This window comes from Podarcis gaigeae (genome assembly GCF_964106915.1).
Source record: "Podarcis gaigeae genome assembly, chromosome: 5".
Lineage (NCBI taxonomy): Eukaryota > Metazoa > Chordata > Lepidosauria > Squamata > Lacertidae > Podarcis > Podarcis gaigeae.
The window spans coordinates 49,177,015-49,195,630 of NC_139681.1; the positions used below are offsets into that span (position 1 = coordinate 49,177,015).

General features: G+C 41.3%; 1 protein-coding gene across 1 annotated transcript in view; it reads left to right on the forward strand.

The window, feature by feature from the left end:
• The first annotated feature begins 15,364 nt into the window (after positions 1–15,364).
• The window catches only part of RAB11FIP2 (RAB11 family interacting protein 2), a 34,519-nt gene continuing 31,267 nt past the window's right edge, over positions 15,365–18,616 (forward strand). The window contains exon 1 of the mRNA XM_083741418.1: positions 15,365–16,997. Coding sequence (XP_083597544.1) covers positions 16,648–16,997 — 350 coding nt within the window. The 5' untranslated portion in view covers positions 15,365–16,647. The remainder of the gene's footprint in view (positions 16,998–18,616) is intronic.

Consider the following 18,616-nt stretch of genomic DNA (forward strand, 5'->3'; position numbering starts at 1 on the left):
TTGTCCATATATGAGCAACACGCTGCATGGAAGACACAAGCCAGACACATCTGTGGGTCTGGTGTAAAGGACAAAAATTACTTTAAGGTTACATAGATCCGATCCATTATCGCTGTGTCTGCACATTAACACATCAGTACAAAAGTGGGGTGTTTTAAAAGGCCTCTGAGAATGCCACGATGGCAGTTAACAGCTAAAAGGAACCACATGCCATTAGAGCCCTCTCCCTAATAGGGAGAGACATTTATTTTAAAAGAATCCATTCTTTTGGAGGCCTGGCTTTTAAGGCTAATAACTCACTGTGTTAATCTATTTGATCTACTGGGCTGATCTGCTCCAAAGGTCAGAGACCATGCCTTCTTCTGCTTGTGTAGTTCCAAACATTGTTTCTGCTCTGCAAATAATAATGGTACTGATAATGACACTCCATCAGCTTGCAACAGACAGCAGATAAATCTTGCGCATGTACAGCTGCCTGCACCGATTTCAGCTGGTTCTCTGTGGACCACTGGGGCACAGTCAGACAAGCCACCTGACTGCTTCTGAAAGTAAGGCATCCTCTCTTTTTTTGGCCAAAGTTGTGTTGGAAAACAATCAGTCCCGGTTCCTATTTTTATCTGTTTGTTTGAACTTCTTTATTTGAAGATTTCTCTCTCTCTCCCCCCCCCCCCAATTACAAAACAGCAATACCAACATTTCACACATTCGTTTCAAATGCAGCCCCCAATTTTCTAGGATCAGGTTTGTGAGAAAAGTTAAAGCACTTATTCATTCATGCACCAAAAAAGGCATGAAAATTATGCATTCAGGCGCCAGCTTCCAACTTCCATGCCATGTGAGTAATATAGTCTATTATACTGACTTGCAATTTAGGCTTCAGACTCCCACGCTATACATTGATCTTTCAACCCCAACCATCTTTCCCCTGCAGACTGGGGCCGTGGGTCAACCACCTGCAGTCTTGTGATTTACTGAAGGAGAAGCTGCAAATCCCAGCAGCGTCTGACACAAACTTGCCACTGCCACCATCTACATCTCCCAGGTTTCTTAAGTTACTGTGCTGTTACGAAAGCAGCCACCATCTTTAAAAGAAATAGTACCGCAACGCACAAAACCCATGTTTGTTGTGGCATGGGAGCCCACACAAACATTACCCACAGAGACAAGGCTGCTGCTGCAGTAGAGACAGAAGGTACATGAAATGTAACCATTGAGTAGAACCAGGTTTGGGACAGTGGTTCTTGTGATCTTGAATCAGAGCTCAGAGAGCTACATTCATTTTAATATCTCTGGTATGTCTCTTTCATTCTCAGTCAGTGTATCCAGACAATTGAAGTCATATGGAGCAGACATCTAATGATACACAAATCTTCAGAAATGCAAGCCCAGATTGGCAGGAAGGTGAATAAATATTGCACTTTCTCTGAAGGGTTGACACTAGGCCATCTATTGAAGGATATGCTATAGAAAAGATAGGAATCTCCCTGCCTTTTTAATTGGATCAAAGGGAGGAGTTTAATCATTAGGAACTCATCCTGCTTTCATTGTGGTACAAGATAATATCACCAGGGCAACTACAGTGGTACCTAGGAAGTTGAACAGATTCCATTCCAGAAGTCTGTTCAACTTCCAAAATGTTCAGAAACCAAGGCGTGGCTTCCAAAGAACATTCGCAAAGTGGAACAGTCACTTCCGGGTTTGTGGTGTTCAGGAGTCAAAACATTCGACTCGCAAGGCATTTGACTTCTGAGATATGACTGTATCTGTAAACAAACACTAAACGTCCATAAAAATGGTGAAAATAGTTTATTTCCCAAATTGGTTTTATCTTAAACAATAGCAAATGCAGTAAATAGAGAGTTCACTTGTAATATATATAGGCCAAGTTAGTTGTGACAGATTTAAACCTCATTGATTTCAATGGGCCTTAAGCATGAGTTGGATTGGGATAGCTGATTGTGAGGGTCCTGTATTCTACTGATACTGCTTCAGTTTAGTATCTGAACAGTACAAGTTAAAACTTGGTAATTTAATGAAATTAGGGGGCCTTTTACACATCTTTCCTATATTGCTTTACTGCCTATAACAGGGACAAGTGAATAAGTATATTTCTCATTAATATCACTTCTGTATATGTTCAAGTCATGTGTCCATCCATATTAGCCTGCAAATTTTTCTCTAAAAGTCTGCAGGAAAATTCACATTTAAACATGTATTTTTTTAAAAGGGCCTTTCTCTCAAAATGCACATTTTAAATGTTATTTGCTGTCAAAATATACATTTCAAGTACATGTTGTTGATGTATTTATTTTTTGGGTGGTGTTTGAGCCAAGAGCAGTATCAGAAGATTTGGGAACTAAAAAAGCCATTGGTTAAATTGGAACTGAACATTATTTCAATACTTGCATTTCAAAACAAGACCAGTTCACATCAGAATTCAGAATGAATGGATTTCTCCAGCATTCCTAGCCTACTGTAAATAAATTGTGACATCCTTGCTGCTAACACCTAGAATCCAGCTTTTGCAGTAGTATCACAAACCACCCTAAATATGCCAGTGCAGGCTAAATCCTGTACATCACAATGGGTAGACATGATGGCCTATTTGCAAGCTAGAAACCAACGAGGAAAGGTTTATTACCCCAGTTGAACCTTGAAGGCTGAAGTAGTAGTTCAGACAGGCCCTGCTCTTCATTAAAGTAGTTTACATTTATTAAAATGACTCATTATGCAAAACAACAAGTTGATCATACAGTGGTGCTATTGCCTTAGGCTTATTTGTTTATTATTTTTCCATGTCATTGCATTTAGATCTCCACCCACTTTTATCCAAGGAGCTCAAGGGGGTGCTGATCTTGGGCTTGCTGATTGGAAGGTTGGCAGTTCGAATACCCGCAATGGGGTGAACTTTCATTCCTCTGTCCCACTTTCTGCCAACCTATCAGTTTGAAAGCACACCAGTGCAAGTAGATAAATAGGTACTGCTGCGGCGGGGAAGCAAACACCATTTCCATGTGCTCCAGTTTCCATCACGGTGTTCCGTTGTGCCAGAAGTGGTTTAGTCATGCTGGGCACATGAAAGGGAAAGCTGTCTGTGGATAAATACTGGCTCCCTTGGCCTGAAAAGCGAGATGAGTGCTGTACCCCATAGTTGCCTTTGACTGGACTTAACCATCCAGGGGTCCTTTACCTTTTTTACCTTTTTAACATAGTTCTATCTCTTCCTCATTTAATCCCCACAACAACCCTGTAAGGTAGGTTAGGCTGAGAGGTAGTGACAGGCCCAAGGTCATCCAGTGAGTTTCATGGCTGAATGGGGATTTGAACCCTCGTCTCCCAGGTTCTAGTCCAACACTCTAACCCAGGCATAGGCAAACTCCGGCCCTCCAGATGTTTGGGACTACAATTCCCATCATCCCTAGCTAACAGGACCAATGGTCAGGGATGATGGGAGTTGTAGTCCCAAACATCTGGAGGGCTGGAGTTTGCCTATGCCTGCTCTAACCACTATACTGCACTGACTTATTTATACCCACCGCCACCCCCACCAACAACTCTCCACTTCTTCCTTTAACATTCTGCCGCATCTGAGTATTGGAAACAGACAGAGCCCATTTTTGATGTGGTTAGATTCTTTTCAAGGTGTGAAATTGGTATGTGCCAACAACAAAGGGAAACATTTCTTTTAATATTACATTTTCATTCCACTTGAAACAGTATTGCTCATTGGCGCAAAGCCAAAAAAACAGAGTGAGAAATATTTCAGGGCATATGAGTGTAATATATATATAAAAATTAATCCTGGACTAACAATGGATTAAACAAGTGGGACATCGTTTGTGTTAGATCACAAGGAAGGGTATCAAAAATAGAGGTGATAGTTTTGAAACAACAACCAGCAGTGAAAAGTTTACTTCTAATGTAAACCAGACAGTCCAAAATAATTTGTGGTTTGTTTAATTCTTACCGTTCGTCCTGTGTTCTTTTGAGTAAGTTAAACCCATATAACATCCCCAGCTGGTTCTCATTTTCATTCTGGATCTTTAGTATGCTGAAAACTCTAGGCAGTGTCAGGGAGAGTTGGGGAGGGAGGGAGAGAGTCGTTTTTGTAAATAGAAGTAAGTGCTTTATATGGTAGGTGCATTTGGGGAAAAACATGTTAATATATTAGAATAAATTACTCTTCTGTCTTTATCTCCTTATATTTGAGCAAACATCAATTGCAGGCAGGCCATGTGAAAAGAATGCCTTTAAAATGCATGGCAAGTGTGCACCCACACAAAACCATTACTGTAACAAAACCAGCTGTGTGTAATAGAAAGCAAATGATTTATAGTGTTACTTAAGACACTACTTTATTTTACATTATCATAAAAAGAACAGAACTGAGAATTTGCATGACAAACACAAGGACCCAGCAACTTCCAAATCAAATTTATTTAATTTTGGGGGTGGGGGTGGGGAGGCGTATCTGTGCGTTAATAGGTATTAAGCTACAAAGGTGGATTGTTAAGTATTAAAACAGTATTTCCAGGGAGTTTAGTTGCTGGATGCAATTCCAACTGATCTAATGAAAGGGAGGGAATATAAGTAGTCAGTTTGAAAAGACTCTGAGAATTTAATTTGGTCTCATTGAGGGCTTATTTACAGGTCATAGTTCATTAGAACCTCATCAGCTGGAATCTCTTTCCTGTCTTCTGACCAGATACATGGGTATCTTGATGGACCAGGTTAATGGGAGAGCGCTCTGAGCTGCCTAGACTTCCCCTCTTGATCCCACCAAGCTCAACCCCTGTCCATAACTAAGAATGACACATCACCAATAGCTGGTAGTGAACTAGCCCTGCGTAGAAATATTATTATTATTATTATTATCAATTCCCCAGCCACTCTGGGTGGCTTCCAACAAAATATTAAAATACAGTAGTCCATCAAACATTTAAAGCTTCCGTAAATGAAAGGGATCATGGGAATGAAATCTTTTGTAAGCAATTACTCCATTTCCCCTTAATTCTTGAATACTGTAAGATGCCCTCACACTATAAGGAGACTAGTGGCACTGGTACCTTATTTGCTTATTTCTTTCTTGGTTTATATTTGGCACTTTACATGCTCCTTTTATCCATGCAATCTGGGTGGGTGACATTTTTTTTATAAAAAACAATAAAATGGGATTAAAACTATAATATCAAAATAAATACTCACATAAAGCCAACACTTGCAGCATAAAATCATTCTAAAACAGCATTCAGTCCTAAGAAAAATGATTTGTCTCTTAGAAAGCCTGGAAGGCTAAAAAGGTATTTTACCTGGGGCAGGAAATATTTCAACCTAGGCACCAAGGTGTGTGTGTGTGTGTGTGTGTGAGAGAGAGAGAGAGAGAGAGAGAGAGAGAGAGAGAGAGAGCTCCCATAAACACATTTCTGCCTTAACAACAAGCCATCAAGATTGCTGAACTAGTCATTTACAACCTGAAGCTCTTTGGTGTTTGACCTGCAATAAGAACAAAATACAGAGGGGGGTCAGAATGCCTAAATTTAAAGTACTACAAGGCTGAAGTAAATCATAGGGCGGACTATCCAGAACAGTACTAAAAATATTGTAGCCTTTTGTTAATGATACACAAAGAGTCTGTCTGTCTGAATTTGGGGCTTCCTTCTGAATAAACAATATGTCATATTGTTACTCCCCCCTTTTCTTTATAAGAATATTTAAAAACAGCCACCCCGTAAGAAAAATATAACAGCATACAATCAAATCATTAAAACATAAATTTATGATTTTTGTAAGCATAACATAGAAAAGAAGTCACTAACACTGAATCAGATTCTCTAACAGAAACATTTGTGAAACACAAATGTTTTCAGCAGGAAACAAAATATCAAAATTGTAGATGCCTGCCTGGTTACAGTGGGAACAGTGTTCCAAAATCCTAGTGTCACACAGTTCACATAGAAACCAAACAATCATGAGTTAATGGTGAGACAGGCAGGAGGGCTTATCCAGATGATCACTGTGATCTAGGTGGTAATTCAGGTAATCTGGTCTATGGCTGTTTGAAACTTTATACACTGGAAGTTATTCAAATAGATTTTATTCTTCCATTGTGCTCATTCTACATATCATTATAAAACAACTACATTTCAAAACAAGACAAAATCAATGCACACTGATGCACACAGAAGCTATATGCAGACATTATAAGGCTGCAAACCTGTGCCCACATTTTCCGGGAGTAGGCCCGATTGAAAACAGGTTTTATTATTTATAAACTTCTGGTCCTACACATCCAAAGGATTTCACTTTGAGTATGCAGAGCTATCAATGGTAATATTTTTAATTAAATTTTAACTCAAGCATCTATTGGTTTCTCCAAAGGAAACCTATATATTGCCCAATATAATACCTTACTGTAAAGAAAATACGACAAACATAATATATAAAGAAGATGAAAGATTGTCCCTAGGGAACTCAAAACTTTCTTAAATGAAAATCAATTTATAGTGTCGATTTAAACAAAGTCAGGAAGGAATGCATCATATTTCAAAGTATGAAGGTACATAGAACATCCAGTGTGTGCTTTTGGTGCACTTTGGGTCAAGAGGAATAAGTTTGTTTGTGCCATTATCTCATACATGATATAATTTCAGTGCGCCCTCGCCTGCTAACAGAAGTGTCCCTGTTCAGGTTCTGGAGGTTGAGATGCAGAGCATTCTATTCCCCTTCATCTTTATTCCTTCTCCAACAGTCCAGTGAGGAGCAATGAGCATGCTCAGTCCTCATTGGGTTGTTTTGGGGTTCTTCCCACCCCCTATATAGGATTGTGTGCTTTTAGTGGTTGGGTTTTTGAAAATTGCTTTGTATGTATGCAAACCTGAAGAATTCCCTGAGTGTGCTGGTGCCTTCTACTTGATTCTCACTGTCCCTGTTTGGGCTCTATTTCTGTAAGCACTAACTATCTGAGTTTTCTATTGACAATCCTTCTTTATGGAAATAATATATTGGCTTTCAAAGCTGGCAGAATGCAAAAGGCTGAGGGGGTCGCCAAGAAAACGCTGGACTTAAAGTGTATGGAATTGTCATTCTGAAACGGCTAAGGATTAAAGGACAGGGTGGGGCAGTGTACAGAGAAAGAGTTCAGCTATTTGATGAACACTGTTCTTGTCCTGAATGCCACGCTGACAGCGTGTCCAAGTTCTGTACAACGAAAAATGGTTAAGATCCTTGATGCTTCTTCATCCAGAGCCAATTCCTCCTCTGGTGTACTTGGAGCCTTGTTTTGTTATGGTTTACAGATGTTGAGGGTCATCGAATGTACACATATCAGGAACATAGGAAGCTGAGTCAGACCTGTCTTCCCTGGCCCTACCTGGAGATGCCAAGGATTGAACATGGGACTTCCTGTATGCAAAGCAAGTGCTCTACCACTGAGCTACAGGCCCTTCCCCTAATATTAGAAGAGGGTGTGCGTGTTTGGGTGTGCAGTGATACTGGTATTGACATTGCCTGTTTCTCAGTCCAAAACTGTTTTCTCATGTTGGAGTGGTGGAGTCAGCAAAGACCAGGACTGGCTCTTGTCAGTAAGAATGGAAGCTGCTGGTGGTGGAGAGGGTAGCTTTTCATTCATTTTTCTGTTCCAGTTCCAGGATGGCACAGCTGAGGAGCCAAACAGCCAAGACTTCCAGCACTCTGTCTCTGCCCCAAACACCTCAATTGGGAGCTTTCCATTGGGGGGATAGCCCACTGGCAATTCTTTACTACCCTCTACTACAGTTATTCTCCTCCATCATCACAATTTCTCTCCAGGCCTGAGCTACAACTGCCCCCCTTCCAGCACTCACAAAGAAGTGCTTGTAGCATTGCAACCTTGGACTAAATTTCCAAGGCAAGCAATTAAGGTTTTAAGTAAATTTTCTGTGCCATGATGACCAAAAAAAAGTAATCAGTAGGCACTTTAAGCAAAAGGAATGCTTTGACTAGACATTTTCCTTGTTTCTTAACATTCTTAGTCCAATTCAGCTGGACTATTTCAGTTGGATAAACGTAAGATTAATTTGGGTTGGGTGTAAGGATAAATCTCTGACACTTATAGTTTCAGAAAACTATTAAGTCTAGCTATTCACTTAATTAAAGAATAATGCTTTAAGGACTGGACTGCTATCAACAGGGGACAGCCACATGGGAAAGTTCAGATTGTATCTCTCACTCAGGCTAGGGTTTGTATCTCCCCTTTCTAACTGTTGCAATAAAAGTATTGCTACTCTATTTTGCAGTCACCTCACATATTTGTAAAAGCCAAGGTGGATGTTGGATGGAAGAATCTGACAAAACGTGTTATTAGAAGTAGACCAGATACATAGATGTCTGCTTCTGGGACAAGGCAGTTGCCGGTGGAGTGTATCCAGGATTTGGCATGCGGGTGTTTAGAAGAGCAGCTCTCAAATTCACTCCAACAAATTAAGTATAGAACTCTTTTAAGAAAGACAAAAAGTGAATTCTAATGCTCTTTTCCTCCAACTGCAGGAAGCAGTGTCTCTTTTGTATCCATTGTAAAATGACTATTCAGGCTATACAACTTTCCTTTCTGCCAAACACAAGGCCCTCAACAAATGGTATCAGGATGCAGTGCGAGTCACCAGGATCCTGACCCAGTTGGTTAGTCACTTGGGTGAAGCAGCACCTATTTAATTTAGGCTGATTTTAGTCATATGAGGAAACCGATAAGGTACTGCATGAATTGAACCTAGGCCCATTTTCAAGTTCCAGACTAGGCTAGTAAGAGCGAATGGATATCTAATACTAAATTATGATCCCTCAAACTTCATATACCAATCAAAGGCCAGATTTTCCTGGCCTAAATCCATGGTAACTCCAACACTGACTTTCCATAGAAGGTCCTCAGAATTTATAATAATGCAAATGACAAGATGATTTGGCCCTAATGTAGCAATTTATTGGCCTCAATTAGAGTTTCCCAGTTCAATCTCCAACTAATCTGCCTAAAGCTAATTTATATTCATATGACGAGAACATATCCAAGATTTGTTTCCAATATTCTTCTAACACTTGTGAGTGCCAAAGTAAATTCAGACAATTCCCATGGCCCTTGCAATCATTTTTGATTTGGGGGTCAGAAAGAAGATGCTCAACAAGCTATTTGGAATGAGTGAAACACTGAATCATTCTTATCTTGGCAAAGATTGGGATAGTACTTGCCTCCAGCCAGACCACAGCAGCCATTTTATGTACAAATTCAAGAACCATTTTCCCCCCCACCACATACTAAATTGGAATTTTTCTATTTGAAAAATAGTGTATGTATGTACTGTATGTGGGTCGGTGGGGGGGATTCCTCAGATTATCTGGAACCACACCATGGTCCAAACATGTTCTCTTTGTACCCACCCAATTCATTTAGATTCAGCAACATTCTCAATTATTTCATCATTCAACATCTGTATGACTCTGTTTCTGTGCACTCCCCAACATTCCAGAACTGAAAATTGGGTTGAGTACTTTATATATGATCCTTGTTTTCAGAGCCAGGATCACTACTTCAATGCACTTACACTGTCACATATTGCTGAAGGATTGTCACAGGACCGTACATGGTATTCGCTAATGCACATGTCAGCTTTAGAACTCTTGTAGGTTCAGCTGAGCTGATTTTTAACTCGGCTCTCTTAAGATATTTGTTTTTCAAGAAAGTAAGAATGATAAAACAGTATGCAATGGATCTACACATAGAAGAGTAGCAACTCAGAACACATTCAGTAACATTTGCTATCGGGATGGGCAGTTGTGTAGTGGAATGGAATGGAAGTCTATACTCTTGTCCATACGCATACACACACAGGCTAACTTACCATAAATAAATAAATAGAACACACACTCCAAGCTCCTCATAAGACAAAAAGAAGGATGGTAATTTACCAGAGAAAAAAATGGACTAACAGAAACAGTTGGAATATATATGCTTAGTATTTTATAGTGTTTTGTTTTGTTGGGGTTCAGGAAGTAAGCAATGCATAGACAGACCTTCAAATGCAACCTTTATTTCCCAGCAGTTAGAACAAGGAGAGAACTACAGGAGCCCAAGCAAACCAAAAACACACTAACTTACCCTATTAGCTGACACAACAGTATGCTTGCCTAGTTTACATACCTAATGTGTATATTCTCCATTTTTGAGCAACTACATCACAATAGTTCTGACTACTATTTGAAATAATAATTAGAAATATTAAGATCTAGAATTCTGTGAAATCAATCAAATAATAGCAAATAAATTAGGAACTAGCTCATTCACTTCTTGTGAAGCTTCTACGTAAAACTGTTTTGTTGTTTTAAGGAAACAGCATGCTAGGTCTGCTGAAAACTTAAGATGTTTCGTACACCTGTGAATTTCGGCTTGTGTCCTCTGACTCCCATCTTATTAGTTGGAGTTGAGATGAAGGTTTGGAGTTGCACTGCGATGTTTTATCTCCTTCTGACTCATGCATCGCTCTCCCCCCCCCCCCAGCTCGCATTCATGTAGGCGCAACATCAAAAGCAGGCCTGAACCTCTGTCTGTTACCATACTGTGTTAAAGGATGTGTGGTCATTCTGCTTTTGCTCATGCTGTGTTACTAGTATTTCAAAATTGTCCATAATGGGAAAGTCACTCCCCCCCCCCCATCACTGCTCGTGCTAATAGAACAACTGCCATAGTGCCTGTGGTGCGACTTGAACTGGTGGAGAGACTTGGAATCTGGCAAAACAAGGCCATGCCTGGGAGGAGCTGGAATAGCACATGGCTCAGAAGCCATGCAGCAGTTTCCAATACTGTGTGATTTATCTGAACAGTTGCTGCTGGACCAAACTCTGCTTACACAAAGCTGTAAATGCAAGAAAGCTGTTTTACTATTAAGGCCAGTCACTGAATAGTAATTACTGAAGGGCCACTGGGTAAATTAGTAGCTCAGCTGAGCCCAGTCTGCTGGATTCAACTGGTTAGGTTGTACTAGAGAGGCAGGCCTACTTAGTGAATGAATATAGTGGTCCTCATAAACATCCTTGAAATATACTTGGAGTAAAGAGCGGATTTCATGCTCTTTATTCAGCTCATAGTGGTGAAGAGGAATGGAGTTCCCCCAGAATGTTGCCTTATATATATTATTTACACAGTGGGCCCCATGTGATTGGCTAATTCCAGGATTCTCCTGTAGGCGAATCAGGTTGCAGATTCCCTTCCACCTGGAGCTGGATTGGGTGGCTCCTGTGGACCAATCAGACTGCTGCATTCTGGATCCTATTGTTCTAGGACCAATCAGACTGCTGCCTTTTGGATCCAATTCAATTCAGTACATAACACCGCTAAATCTGTAAAACTGAATCCATTCATGGTAATCTAATTCAGTTGTATCTAAAGATTCATCATTTGATCTATAACCTTACCTTTCAAAGCGTTCTTGGTTGGTAAATTGTGAAGGAGGGAACCCTTGCAAGGATCTTAAATCCCTGGGTCTTCATCCTGTTGCTTAAGGTTGGTTGTTGCCACCAGCTTGTCACTTAACAATTCTGCAGGCTAATGCTATGGATTGGCACACAGTTGAGATGAGTAAATCCCATTACTTCACCAAATTGTGCCCAGAACATTGTTAGGCAGATGTGCTTGTGGTTATCCTTGCATACATTTTCAAGTCCAATGCGGCAAACCAGCAACCCCCAAAACATAAACATAGGGCTAGTTTTATATAAGTCAATGGATTTTTCCATATGAAGTGATTTCAGGATTGCAGAAATAGTAGTCTTGTTAATATGAAGATACTCCTGTATGCCTAAATAATCTAAGTTTGTATGGAGACAGATATGTAAATGCGTATGTTTGTGCTCTGGAGACACACATACACAAACACACACACATACATACATACATACATAACGTTAAGTAAATTGAACCATTGCTGGTTTAGAGAGATTAACAGATGGCTTGAATGTCTTTTGATTGTGCCCATACTGTATTGGGGGCAGGGGAAACCCACTCACGCTGAAGTTATTGGATATCTCCAGTGCAGAAGCTTCAATGGCAGCTGAATCAAGTCTTGGAGTTGATGTGCCAGGAATTGCCCTCTCCTACAAACTGGAGCCCCTTTGAAAATCATAATGAGCTCCAGACATGGAGGAAAAAATCCTGAAAAATCATTATCTTTGAGCTGAGTGAGGCTGCTTTCAAACCAATTTAATTTCACATAGGGTGTATATATGTGCAGAATCATACTTTGTGTCTTTATTCCCATGTGTGCAGATAACAATTACTGATGAAAGTATTTACCCACTAATTCATACATGTCTAATTATTTTGATGGGTATTTCCTTATTCTAGGTTTTCACCATAGAGGAAATATGTATTATTATTTTTCATTCATTAGATAATTTCCCTAACTGGATGCCAAGAACACATTTTAATCTGGGATGTATTGCTTGTGAATGTGAAAGTGGAACAGGAAGATAAAAATAATCATTTTCTTGTTGGATGTAAATTCTAGTTAATGTTGATTGTACATCTCAGTTGTAGACACATGACATACAATTAATTAACCAATTAATTACCAATGGATAAGGCCTCCTTGAACAGATAATTTGTTGATGGAAACAGAAAAACAGAGCAAATGGTTTGAGCTTTATGTAGCTTATCTTCAGGCAAAAATTATCAACATGAAGAATAAAGTAAACGGTAAGAAAAAATAAGTCTTGTGTGGTCTTAGAAGTCCTCCCTATTCATAATAAGTGGGTATAGGATTGGAATACTTGCATATTAGTGTGCTGTCAATTTAATTAATTTACTATAGTTTACTATATTATACTATAGTTTACTAATTAGTTTACTATATTAATGCTGTTTTATTGATTGAGAAAAATATAGTCAAATTCTTGCATTTTCATTTTGAGGTATCAAAATAGTAACACTACCTTGATTTTCAAGGATTAAATCCACCAAGCCCCAGTGTTGGGCAAGCAAGATCTATTTGTTTCAGCTGGAATTGTCCTTATTTTTGTGTAATCCTATTGCAATGAAAGGCACATATGCCACAAAAGTGTTTGGTGATCTGTGTTAATGAATTGCACACATACCAGGTGGTGTATGATTTAAAGTGCCACTTCTACTGTTTGGTCTGTGGAACCAAGTACAGTGAGTCCATGGTTTTACAATTAAAAATGCTTATTTTATTGAATAGCTTTAAGGAATAACATCGTTGCTTTAAGAGGCAATGACAAGGTATTGTCTTGGACATACTTAGGCTGCTGAAAAAACCCTGAGTGGCTGTAAAGGGGAGACAAACACTGATGTATTATTTTGTTCCTTGCATTCATTAGATCAGTTGAAGAAAGATCAACCTTGAAAAGAAATGCAATATTTTAAATATTATGTCTTCACTTTAAAACAGCAGAACTACTTGTCCAACAATGGTGCCTGCTGTGACATCACATGCATTAAATAAAAACAAAATATGTTTCTTCTTCTTCAGTGCTATTGCTTTTACACAAATACACACAATTTTAATTCAATAATACATTTAAATGAAATAAGTCAGATTAGTCAACTATGATTTAGTCAGGTGACATTCCTGTTTTCTGTATAATGTCATACCAGCCTCTCTATACCCTGACACACATTAGCAGGCTTTATTATTCTATTCTGTGTTATGGACTGCCATTCCATGGTTATACTGTTCCAGAAAATGTAATTCTGTTTCTGTGCCTAATGTTAAGAAGTTAAGATTATGCCACCAACATCTCACTCCTAGCAGCACTTTTATACCAGAATAATCCCTGTAATACACAGTACCAATCATTCAAAGTTTTGGAGCTCAGCTTGAATCTCCTTTTTTCAGGTGCTGAGCAAGGCAGACAGAAAGGAGTATGCAGCAACTATAATATGGTACAAATGCTACTATCATTAAAACTCGTGGACTTGCATATTTTGGGGAATTATAATACACTAAAACTAGTTTTTCCTCTGAATTTACCATTCTTAATTGCTGTTATTCCATTTGCGGAATTATTGTGGCACTATAATTCTGCTTCAGAACAGTAAGGTAAAGGTAAAGGTACCCCTGCCCGTACGGGCCAGTCTTGACAGACTCTGGGGTTGTGCGCCCATCTCACTCAAGAGGCCAGGGGCCAGCGCTGTCCGGAGACACTTCCGGGTCACGTGGCCAGCGTGACATCGCTGCTCTGGCGAGCCAGAGCCGCACACGGAAACGCCGTTTACCTTCCCGCTGGTAAGCGGTCCCTATTTATCTACTTGCACCTAGAGGGTGCTTTCGAACTGCTAGGTTGGCAGGCGCTGGGACCGAGCAGCGGGAGCGCACCCTGCCGCAGGGATTCGAACCGCCGACCTTTCGATCGGCAAGTCCTAGGCGCTGAGGCTTTAACCCACAGCGCCACCTGCGTCCCTCTTCAGAACAGTACAGTTCATTAATTCCACTTTTTCCGGTATGCTGAGAATCGTTCTGCTTTTTGCTGTTTTCCTACTTTGGGGGATCTTTTACTTCATTGTTCTTGTGGTCATTCCACTGCATATCAATCATGCCCATTCCCTACAATTCCTCTTTGGAGTTTTTCCACCTTTCAGTTCAGGTTTGGCTCTCATTTTCACTGTAGTTTCTCAGGCCATCATGACCCATAAAAATGTAATATTTAATCTATGGGCAATTGAGTAGGAGTTTCTTTGGCACTGAAGGAGATAATTAACAAAGTTTTACTCGGGGCAGATGCACTGAAATTAAAGGATCTAACTTATGTCATGTTAATTTCAGTGGATCCACTCTGAGTAAAATTTAGCAGAATACAGCCCAGCTCTATTGTGGCAGAAAACAGGTCATGGTTTTAACATACTGAATAATGAGTGTTAAAACAAATCTGTTCACACACAATGTAGACTAGTAGAAATCAATGGTCTTTTAAGACAATTAGTTTCAGTGGACCTATTCCCATCATGACTAGCTTTAACTATCACCCATTGACTTCAACCACCAGGGTTGATTTTGTGCAAATCAAAGCTCAAAATTGTGTGAGTCCTGTGCTAGCACGATTAGCATTCTGTGCTTGCTAAATTTCAAGTTATTTCGAAACTACCGACATGTTCTGCCTTTTGTACACCTGCTATTTCCAACATTCTCCGTTTTGCTGTTCTGGGATGTCTGCTGTGTAGTAAGCCGCTTTGGGAACGCAGCTGGTCGCGGGATAGCGGCATAAAAGTACAAAACCGATCGGCTCGAAAGGACTATAAGCACCCATCGGGAGGCTTCCCGCGTCTGCCCCACCATCCGACGGCGGTGTTAAGAAGACCCCGCTCTGGGTACATAGAGAGGCAAGACCGATCTCTCAGTCCTGGGGGGAGCACTGACTTTAAACGCCACGCCAGACGCGCGCAGCGAGAGAGATGTCCTACAAAGGATGCTCAGCTGCGCGCACCCAATCTCGGCGCACCGGTGCCTTGCGGGGAATGCTCCGCTTGCCGAGGAGCCCCGTCCTCCTTCCTCTGTATGCCTTGGGAAAGGATATATATTTTTTTTGGGGGGGGGAGAGAATAAATAAATAAAAGCACCCCCACCCCAGTGCGCGGAGGCAGCTGCGATCTGGGCATGGCAAAGCGGGAGTAGCGAGGAGAGGCGCGGCGGCGGCGGCGGCGTGAACCCTGCCCTCCGCCCTCTGACCGCCCAGGGAAAGAGGCGGCGCTGCTGCTGCTGCTGCTCGTCCTCTCCCACTCAGCGGCGCCGGCTCAAGGCAACAATGGGGAAGGCGGAAGTGGCGGCTTCGGCCCGGCGGCCTCGCAGCCACTGCCCAGGGGAGGCGGCCGGGCAACGCTGAGGGGCCGGCGGGGCGTCTCTCCCTCTCGCTCCCGCGGTAGGACGCGCCGCTGCTTCGCCCCAAGCGACGCCTCCGTGGGCGGGAAGCGGCGGCTTTGCCTCTCCCTCTGCCCCGGCTAGGCTCCCCCAGCTGCTTCAGTGAGGGGGGGGGGAGGCATTAGAGAACCGCAAGGGGAAGCAGCGAGACAGGCCTGGCGCAGCCTCTCCCGGGCGGGCGCAGGTTTCCCTCAGCAGGAGCCCCCTTTGGCCACCTCCCAATGGTTGTTTTTAAATGCCGCTCTCTTGGGGTTTCCCCGCCCCATATCTAGGGCGTTGGGTTCATCCTCGAGGCTGTGGGGGAAGCGCAGAGGGTGTTTGCGAGGGAGGGAGGGAGGGAGAAGTTCCCCCTGGGGACTTTCTCCCTGCTTCTTTAAATCCTGCAGTGCTGCTTTCTACCCTCTCCTCCACCCCGCCACTTTTTAAAAAGCAAAGGGGGTAGCAGGTGGAAATCCCGCTCGCCAGAGTCAGAGGAGTGGGCTTAAGATATAAGCTGTGTCCTGTGCAGGGAAACAGGGCTGATGCTAGAAAGAGGGGGGGGGGGCAGTGCAAATGAATACTGAGGGCATAATCGAAGCTACAATCTTGCCCCACTTGTTGTTAGGAAGCTGACCAAGGAGCAGTTGAGACCCTTGTTTCTGTATGTCCTCAAAGGTCTGTCAGCCTAAAGTGAGCTGCCTTAGTATTAAGTGTACCTGCCTGTAGAACAGGTTACCTGTGTCGCTGTTGCTGCTTAAGGGTCACCGTGGTCGACAGTATGCTGGCTGAGCAAGCCCAGAAGTGGTTCCCAACTCATGTGCAGGTCACAGTCCTGCAGGCCAGAGACCTGAAGCCGAAGGGCAAAAGTGGCACTAATGATACATACACAATCATACAGTTGGGAAAGGAGAAATACTCCACTTCCGTGGCAGAGAAGACCCTGGATCCTGTATGGAAAGAAGAGGCCTCCTTTGAGTTGCCCGGATTGCTGATGGAAGGGAATCCTGAGAAATACGTCCTCTGCCTGATAGTGATGCACAGGTCACTTGTTGGGCTAGATAAGTTTCTGGGACAAGTGGCGATAAACCTGAATGATATCTTTGAGGACAAGCTAAGAAGGAAAACTGAGTAAGTGTTATTTTCCTATATATGCTGGGAACTTGTTTTGCTTTAAGGTTTACCCACATGCTCCAAAAACCAGTTTATATGCAGAGCAGTATTAATAGGTATATGACTGTATTATCATTTTGTGCTTACCCGTGGGCACCTAGCCTTTCCTGATTTTGAAATTTATATACACACACTTCATTACTGATGTGTGGTCATACATAGTAATTATTCCCAAATGGTAGGTAGGGTCTCATCAGCCAATTGGGGGCTGAGGATTGCTAGCCTGTCAACAGAAGGAATTTGGATGTTACAGAACAAGCTGTGCAGGAGTTTCACTTTGGATGAAACCAAAATGCTAATCTGAAATACAGAAGAAAGAAAATCCCACGGGTATACCTCCATACTATGAAGTTTGCTATTTGGGGAATAGCCATTTGAAAGAAATGGTTTATTTTAAAAATACTGTACACCATTTTGGCCTACTCTGTTTTGTAGGTTCACTCTGTCTTCTGTTCTTTCACTCATAAGTTTGGTTGTTCTTCTGTTATTCCATAACACATGAATGTCTGAACCGTTACATGCTTCAGTACAGTACTGTGCTCTTTTACATTATCCCTTAGGACAATAATCAGTTTGTTCCCAATGAAGCCTTTGGTATTGTAATTTATAATGGCAGACACAATATGAGCGTGTGGTATCTACTTGTGTGGGTCATACAGCTTTTGGTTTATTGGGATGGTATAACATCTCATAATAACTAGTTTTCCTAGTTACAGGTAGGTAGCCGTGTTGGTCTGCCGTAGTCAAAACAAAATAAAAAAAATCCTTCCAGTAGCACCTTAGAGACCAACTAAGTTTGTTATTGGTATGAGCTTTCGTGCGCATGCACACTTCATCAGATACTAGTTTTCCTAGTTAACCCTTGATTCCAAACTTGGAAGTCTTAACTAATTCAGAGTTGGTTTTTTGCACTTAACTGTTGCTATTACATATCTGTCCCCATAATGCTGTCATGTGTTTAACATCTCCCTCATTCATGTGTTACATGTTACAAAACAGCCTATATATATAATTTATTATTTAATAGGCAGTGAATTGTGTCTAAGACTCTTGACTGCAATGCTGTTCGTTGTAGGATAGAGTTCTGGGCCTTGAGCATTGCAACAGAACCATAAAGGTTTCATAATATTTACTGTTCAAATTTTGACACCATGTCAAAATAGAATGTCTGGTTGAAATGTCCACCACTTCAAAGTCTAAGATAAAATAAGGTAAAATGATCATTAAATAGTTTCTTATTCACAGATCACTGCTAAAAATGGTTAATGGAAGACTAATGGAATGACATGATGAAGAAATAATGAAATGTCGTTTGTAGTCAGTCAAACAGAAATGTTTCTGAAATGCAAATTAATTCATTACAGGGAAGTGATTCACTGATTGCAACATCACTAGATCCATTATATTAGGGTTGCCAAACATCCAGAATTTCCTGGACATTGCTGGGATTTGGCTAGCAGAATCAGTATCCAAACATATATGTGGCAACCCACGTCGGAAGTGTAGATTTTGTCGAATTTCCTTAAAAACAGCTTTAAAGCTGCTGCTTCTTTTGAAATCTTGCACACACACACACA